Source organism: Melanaphis sacchari, unplaced genomic scaffold (genome assembly GCF_002803265.2).
Source record: "Melanaphis sacchari strain LSU unplaced genomic scaffold, SCAv2.0 Contig1184_pilon_pilon, whole genome shotgun sequence".
In the NCBI taxonomy this organism is placed as follows: domain Eukaryota; kingdom Metazoa; phylum Arthropoda; class Insecta; order Hemiptera; family Aphididae; genus Melanaphis; species Melanaphis sacchari.
In genome coordinates this window covers 1-8,221 of record NW_020270459.1, presented here as the reverse complement: position 1 = coordinate 8,221, position 8,221 = coordinate 1, and the positions used below count along the sequence as shown (strand labels likewise).

General features: G+C 26.3%; 1 protein-coding gene across 1 annotated transcript in view; it reads left to right on the top strand.

The window, feature by feature from the left end:
- The window catches only part of LOC112604023 (fatty acyl-CoA reductase wat-like), a gene marked incomplete at its 5' end in the record, with an annotated part of 7,876 nt that extends 2,613 nt beyond the window's left edge, over positions 1–5,263 (top strand). Inside the window, 10 exons of the mRNA XM_025352880.1 lie at positions 754–847; positions 1,043–1,165; positions 1,246–1,371; positions 1,444–1,592; positions 1,929–2,038; positions 2,198–2,390; positions 3,664–3,820; positions 3,919–4,043; positions 4,149–4,406; positions 5,092–5,263. Of these exons, the coding sequence (XP_025208665.1) occupies positions 754–847; positions 1,043–1,165; positions 1,246–1,371; positions 1,444–1,592; positions 1,929–2,038; positions 2,198–2,390; positions 3,664–3,820; positions 3,919–4,043; positions 4,149–4,406; positions 5,092–5,179 (1,423 nt within the window). The remainder of the gene's footprint in view (positions 1–753; positions 848–1,042; positions 1,166–1,245; positions 1,372–1,443; positions 1,593–1,928; positions 2,039–2,197; positions 2,391–3,663; positions 3,821–3,918; positions 4,044–4,148; positions 4,407–5,091) is intronic.
- Between the last annotated feature and the right edge of the window lie 2,958 nt (positions 5,264–8,221).

Sequence of the window (8,221 nt, the reverse complement as noted above, 5' to 3'; positions counted from 1 at the left end):
TATCAAGAGAAAATTTTTTCGTCAAATTGTCTGTAAGAAACGCTAAGGTATATAATCTAACCCAATATTAGATCCTTCACTAACAAAGATTCAAGCTAGTATTTTGATTCTATGGTCTTCAGACATAATTAATAAGTATACTAATGTATGCTTTATATTTAAACTTATGGGCTAATATTCTGTCCTCAGTTACTAAAATAATAAACATTTTTTATTTCCCTCAGTTCCAATCGTGTAAATGTCCTACTTTATCTATTCCAATACATCGTACCTCTTATAGCTACAGCTACAACAATCATATTGACTGTATCTCTTGGAGGTGTAATAGGCAAGATATCTTTGTTTTTATTTAAACAACTTACATCCTTCATTTGATTATTTTTAAGCTCTTGGTGTAAATTTACCATTTACCAAATTAATTTTTGAACAAGTAGTATTTTTTTCATTCGGTTATTTAAATTAAGATTGTTTTTATAAGTACAAAAATATTTTTATCTTAATAACTTTGCAAAAATGAATATTTTTATATTTCAAAAAAACAAAAAAATTACAAAAAATTTTTATTTAATAATATAATATGTTTGATATATTATTTGATACTCTAAAACAGTGAATATAGTATGACATATAAAAATTAAATGTTTGTAGAGTTATAATAACAAGTTATCAACAACAAATTATTAAAACATAAAAAATATTGTTGATTTAAATTCAAAAAAATAGTTATTTTAAATATTTAATTTTATATTTAAGGACTTGTTCGGGAGTGAAAAAAATTTATATTTTAATCAGAGAGAAAAAAGGAAAAACTACAGAAGAAAGATTTAAAGAACTCTTCGATGATCCTGTAAGAACTTGGATATTTTCATTATAATTTGTTTTTATTATTTTTCCACTGTAAATTTATTTGAAAAAATAATTATACAAATTTTATATTATTATAAATTTTGCTACAAATTTATAGTGTGATTAATTTAATATTAATTAACACTTATTATTTGAATATAATATTTGTATTGTGAATTTTGACGAATAATTCTAGGTATTTGAATTAATGAAAAAAGAAAAACCAAACTATTTAGAAAAGATCAGTGTGATTATCGGTGATTGTACATTACCAAATTTAGGAATTGAAGAAAAATATATAGACATTTTAAAAGATGAAGTAATTTATTTCAATAATATTATATAACTACCTATTGTAAATAATTTATACGAGTATTAATAAAATAATTTTAAACTAAGGTAAACATAGTTATACACTCAGCTGCTACTGTACGATTTGACGAACAATTAAGGATAGCTGTCAATATTAATATAATTGCCTTACAAGATATATTGAAAATTAGCCAAAAAATTAAAAAATTAAAAGTAAAATTAATAGATTATAGTTTATTAGTTTTAATTTTAGTTATTCTTATTATTTTTATCTTTTTGATTTAGTCTTTTGTTCATATTTCAACTGCTTATTCAAACTGTGCTGGAAGAGAAGTTGTGGATGAAGTATTTTATAAACCACCTATAACTGGAGAAAAATTATTACAGGTCGTCAATAGTCTAGACGACGGTTATATCAATAAAATTACCCCTTCGTAAGTAAATTATATTGAAAAAAATAAAAAAATAATACAGTCATTATATTTTTTATATTATAGTAGAAGTTAGATTATTAGACTATAAAATAATAATTTAAGTAGGTATATGATATAATAATATAAGAATATTATTATTATTATTATACAATATATAAAATGATAATAATGACTTAAAAAAAAAACATTAAATAGAGCTAAAACATTGTTCAACAATGTATATATTGTGTATGTAACACAATTTAATAGATTTTCTATAATTTATTTAATTATATAATTTTTAATAGTTAGTTAAAAAAATAATAATTAAAATGCGTGAATTATTTCTCCATGCAGGTTACTAGGAGAATGGCCAAATACATACGCGATGACTAAAGCCATTGCTGAGGCCGAAGTATTGACTTATGGCAAAGGGTTACCAGTTGGAATTATTAGACCGTCAACGAGTAAGAATAATTATGCAATATATATTTTATTTTAGGATTTAAGGTTTATATTTTTAACTGCACATGTTAATAACTAATAAGTAATAAGTACTCGTAATAAATATACTGATTATTGTATAATATGAATGTTATTAAATTATGTTATTAAAATATATTTAGTTATTGCCACCGATATCGAACCTGTACCTGGATGGATCAACAATGTCTATGGACCAACAGGAGTTGTAGCAGCTGCCGGAATTGGCCTCATGAAATGCATGTATGCTGATTCTAATAAAATAGCCGACATCGTGCCTGGAGATTACGTCAGCAATGCTGTGTTAGCTTGTGCTTGGGATATTCACAATCAATGGTAATTATAATCCATAAAATATTATAAAATATACAGTGGTACGAATGACTTATTTCACAGCAACAACAGTTTTCTAAATTTCCGGTAAATAAAATCAATATAATATGTGTAAATAAAAACTGAGTAATTCGCACTGCTGTATAGTGTTCCACGTTGATCAGTTTAGGTCACAGAATAATGATGTGTAAAATTCAAATTCAATGATCAAAAAAAAAGAAGTCAATTATTTGTATTACATTTATTGTATTCAAATACAATTATTTTGGTTTGTCGTATTGGCTGACTGCTTATTCCCTTCACACCACCTCCTAAATTAATTCAGAAAGTATATTTTAGCAAAAACCAAGCAATCTTCAAAATTAAATCGACGATTAATAAAAATAATGATATGATACAAAACTGGTTGGATTCTGATCGAGCAGAAAAAAAATGTAGTTTTACAATGACTTGGGTGTATTTTTTTTTTATTATTATTTATTTATTTCTTGTATACGTCGTTACTAGACATTAGGGTTAGGATTTATATGCATGGGTATAATAGTTTTTTCATTTACTGTTTCTGTTTAAATGACCTTTTACAATGTCAACGAATTGCCTCATATTATATATAATAATAATAATAATAATAATAATAATAATAATAATAAGTAGGTGAAAGGTTTGTAAGACAAACATGCATATATTTGCATATTTTTAGAATTGCTTTGTAATACATAACATATTGTATCTTTGTACATAATTATTTTGTAGATATGAACAAAAGTTGTGTGAAACTGTACAGATGTTGTCGTATTATGCTCCTAATATAATTTCATAAAATCAGTAATTTTGACTGATAAAAAAAAAAATATTATTAAAATTCCATGGATTCTTTTATAAATTAGATATATTTTATATTGTACAATACTCATAAATTTAAATGATCAATACAAAAAAAAAAAAAAAAAAACACCGGAAATTCAAAAACTTTTACATAGCACAATTTATTAACAAAATCATTGGTTTTTTTGTTATAATTGAAAAATAAATAAACCCATACAGATTTGAATATTTTGCCAAATATATAAGTATAAACATTTTATAGATAGAATACAAACATTGTAATACAATACCTATGGAATCTATAGATCATGCAATTCATAAAATTCCATTAAATTACATATTAGGCGTTGCTGATCTGATCTATTAAATATAACCTATGAGATTTGATATCACGTATATTTAATACTGGAATATACAGTAAAATAAATTAAAAACGTTTGAATTATTTTAGGGAAAAAAACAATACAATAAATGCTGATAATTTAGATCAAGAAACATTTGAGCCACCTATTTACAATTTCGTATCATCAAGTGTTAACCCATTGACATGGGGAGAATTTTTAATGTTCAACAAGAAACACGGATGTAAAGTGCCTTCTGTAAAAGCGGTATGTAGTTTAAATACCTTATAAACCTAATAAATATAAATTAGAAATTTATAATAATTGTTACAATTAACTGGATAAAAAAATTCGTCAATTTTTAGATTTCACCAGCTATGTTGAGATTATCAAAATTCAAATTAGAATACCAAATTTTGTGTTTTATTTTGCACATTATACCGGGATTTATAATTGATTCCTTAGCTAAACTTGTCGGAAGGAAACCTCTGTAAGTGACACAATGAGAACAATAATTATTATTTACAATCGAAAATACATATTAAACCTTGCTTATAATATTACATAATACCTGTAAATAATTTTTACTCTTTAGATTACTGGAAGGATATAGAAAAATGCATAAATTCTCGAGTGTTATATCTTACTTTAGTTTAAAATCGTGGAAATTCAACGATAATAATACGAGAGCTTTGATACAAAAGTTATCAAAACTAGATCAAAAACTTTTCAGATTCGATATGACCAAACTGAACTGGGATGACTATTTCAAAAAACACGTATTGGGTATTCGAAAGTATATTATAAAAGATCCATTGGAAACAGTACCAGAAGGAAAAAAAAGGACTCAAAGGTGAGTAATACAAAAGTGAATATTAACTTCACCATCAAATGACCGGAGCATCATAATTGCATACAAAAAAATTAAACATAAATTGGAATGTCCAAATTGCATGCCAACTCTTAAAGGGGTCTATTCGAATTGCATGTCACCTCTTAGAGAGGTCTGTTCAGATTACTTGCCGTGTATCCATAAGTTTATCTTTAGTTATTATGCACTTATGTGCACATATTAAACTTGATTTTTGATTTTTCTATTTTTTTTTTAAATAACGCATGAATAGAAATTAATCAAGTTTCAAGATTAAAATATTTTTATATCTGAGTAAACATTTTACCAAACTATAGAAAATTACTATGAATATTAAATAAAACGATTGTAGTTTATGGTGATCGAGTGAATGTATTTCACATTTTTACATAGCATTTCAAATAAACATATATTATAAAATTTAGTGGAGTTTTTGACAATATACAATACCTATATTATATATATATTTTTTTAAATTTTTTTTATTAGAAAAGTCAAAAATAAAGTTTAAGTTGTGTATATAAGTGCATAATAAATAAAGATAAGCTTATAGGTATATGGCATGCAATTTGTACACACAACTCTAAGAGATGGCATGCAATTCGGATGTAGCCCAAATTACTATTAATTAAGATTTTCATTATTGTTATTGTTATTTTATTTTCAGATTATACATGGCTTTATACACATTAATATTCATTTTAGCTGCATTACTATTGTTAATAGTGTATGGAATTTTCTGTTTATTTATTTAATAACAAAATGTTTGTTAACTTTTGGAATCTCATCGTCATACTGTTCACTGTACAGACAAATCTTATAAATTATTTATCGTTCAATTTTTTCCTTAGTATAATTAAAATTTTATTTTTCATTCTAGTTTTATAATACCTACATTAAAATTATTATTTAATAGAATTTAATTATTTATTTGTATTTGTTTTCAATTTTATTATTTTATAACATAATTATATACACAGGTTGTTTTTATAGATATGTAAAACTATTTGCATACATAGACACACTTTATTTTTGTAAGCATTTGAAGTTCAATATTTGAAAAAATGACCGAAATGTTTAAGCTACAAGTACTTTGCAGCTATATAAAAAATTAATAAAAGATAATATGTAAGCATAATTTTTTTATAGAAATTTAAAATTTAAATCTGGATGGATTTGCATTTTTAAAATATAAATATGTATACATAATAAATGATATTCATTGTTTTGTTATAATTCAAAAACATTATATACGTAATAGCAATATAAAAAAAAATACAACATAAAATATAAGCTGATAGATCGTCTCCGCACCAGTGGCGGATCCAAGGGGGGATTCCCCCCCACCCAAACGCCAAATTTCCAAACATAAAGTTTTTTTTACAAATTTTATCTACAATGCCTGTTGGAATGTCATCAGCTGAAAGAAGCTTTTCCACTCTTCGCAGAATGAAAACATGGTTGCGGTCTAGGATGGGTGAAACTCGCTTAACCAGTCTCTGTTTAATGCATGTGCATAGGGAAGTAAATGTAAAAAATTTAATTCAATCTGTCATCGACCGCTTCGCCAATAAAAAACAGCGACGTTTAGACTTTGTTTTGTAAAATGTACTATAAAATATAAATTTGTGAGACATTGTTTATATGTTGTAAATGGTTTGGAATTTTTGCCCCCTGCAAAATTAAGTCCTGGATCCGCCACTGCTCCGCACAGAATGATTTTTCGTGTATATGTAATAATATATACTTGAATTATAATTTCACTCACCTATCACAGTGATCCATTTGATACCTATACTGTCCAGCAGATGAGCGATATCACTTTCTCACTTTTTCTCACGACTTTTAAACGATTTGAAGGATGTGACCTGAAAGTTAAAACTAGACTAATAAAAATGTGTCACTGGCTTTATCGATTCTAGATTGAAGTTAAATTATATTGTATTAAATTGATTGTAAGTAGACCTTTTGTCTTAAACCATTAAAGTCATTAAACTAAATACCAATTTATTTCAATGCAATATGTGAGTGTATTAGAAATATTTGTTTTGGTTTTTTTTGGTCACCATTCTACCAATTTTTCTCCATTTGTTTCTTTCTTCTGCAACTAATCTCCACAGCAATGGCGAACCGAATAGCTCAATTTTGACGCAGCTGCGTCAACTTTTTGGGGTACTTTTCGTTGAAAACAGTACTATGTGTATAAATGTATTGGTTTGATATTAATGGGTGGTGGTTATGGTAAATAATTAAACACGAAATTGCGTCATTTAAAATTTAAGTTAGTTTGCCACTGCTCTATAGTATAAGTAGTATAACTGATTGAATCCTTTTCACGCCAGTTTCCACACAAAAAAATATAAATGGCTCAGTGGCTCGTCAATTGTAATTTTATGTATCAGAATATAACAAATTAAAAAATATATTATTGAGAGAGTGGTCATAAAAATAAGATTAAAAAGAAAAGAAAAAAGTATATCGGCACGACATACGTCGTACACAATAGACGATGGTGGGAGGTATACGAGATGGCGAAATGGGTGCAATATTGCAATATATATACTAAGTATATAGTTAGAACCTAACCACGGACTAAGATAGTATGGGTAGTACAGGGGCGTGCCTAGAAATTTTTTTCGGGGGGGTTCAATATTTTACTAACACGTACCTATTTTAAGAGTATAAGTGTATTTATTTTACTAGATAATAGATATTAATTGGCCATATATACAATATTCAAACAACATACATATGTCAGATCGAGTCATATTATTCAATAGTAATATTAAAAATAATAATAATAATACATAATAATTTATAATACATTAAAATACATTTAAATAATTTTCGATATATATATATAATTAGTTATTGATAATATAAAAATCCTTCTTCGAGAATTAAAGCGAACCTTCTACCACTTCATTAGGATCAACGTTAATTTCTTTAATTGAAAGAAGAGCTAACCCAGTTAACCGATCTTCCCAGTTGTGTTGCGCAGATATGTTTTGAGACGCCGTAAAGTAGAAAAGGTTCTTTCTGCAGTTGCCATGATCAGGGTAAAGTTGCTAAATTTCAACAGTTTTCTTATATTTGGGAAAATCTTTCATCACATTCTAATAAAGACTCTACTGCATTTGAAGTTTTTCAATGTTATCTTTTAACCATTTAATTTCCATGTGGAGAATTCTTCATTAAATACTGTAGAATCTGGCAATAAACTTTCATAAAAGATTATAGTATCTTTGATAGATCTAGTGAATTACATTAATACGACTTGAATTAATTTTCTAAGTCGTTATTATTTGTTGTTATGTTTATAAAACGGTCTGATAAATGAACAATGGTATGGTCTAAAAATGAATTAAATATTTGCGTCTGTAATACTTTCAGGCGATTGTGAAGGTATTATCCCGGTTTGTTTGTTTTCAACAGCGAGGAATTGTTCACTACTACCTACATCAATAAGTATTGATTACATTTATCATATATTAATTCTAAAATTGGAATCATTGTTTTCACGAAGGTTACAAGAGCATCAATTATATTTTTGAACATGATCACATGCACAGCTTAGAAATCGGAATTCACAGTTTAAATTATAACAGTGATGGTAATGTATAAGCAAATACTTTCTAATATGCTTAAAGTAATAAAAATTGTGTTGTAATACTGAAAGGAGTTGATAAGCTTGTGGAAGTTTCGGTATTAATTGATTTTGGAGATTCTAACGATTATTGGAATGTACATTTCTTTAAAGCGATTAGCATCGTGTCTTAATATCCATCGTTCACGGC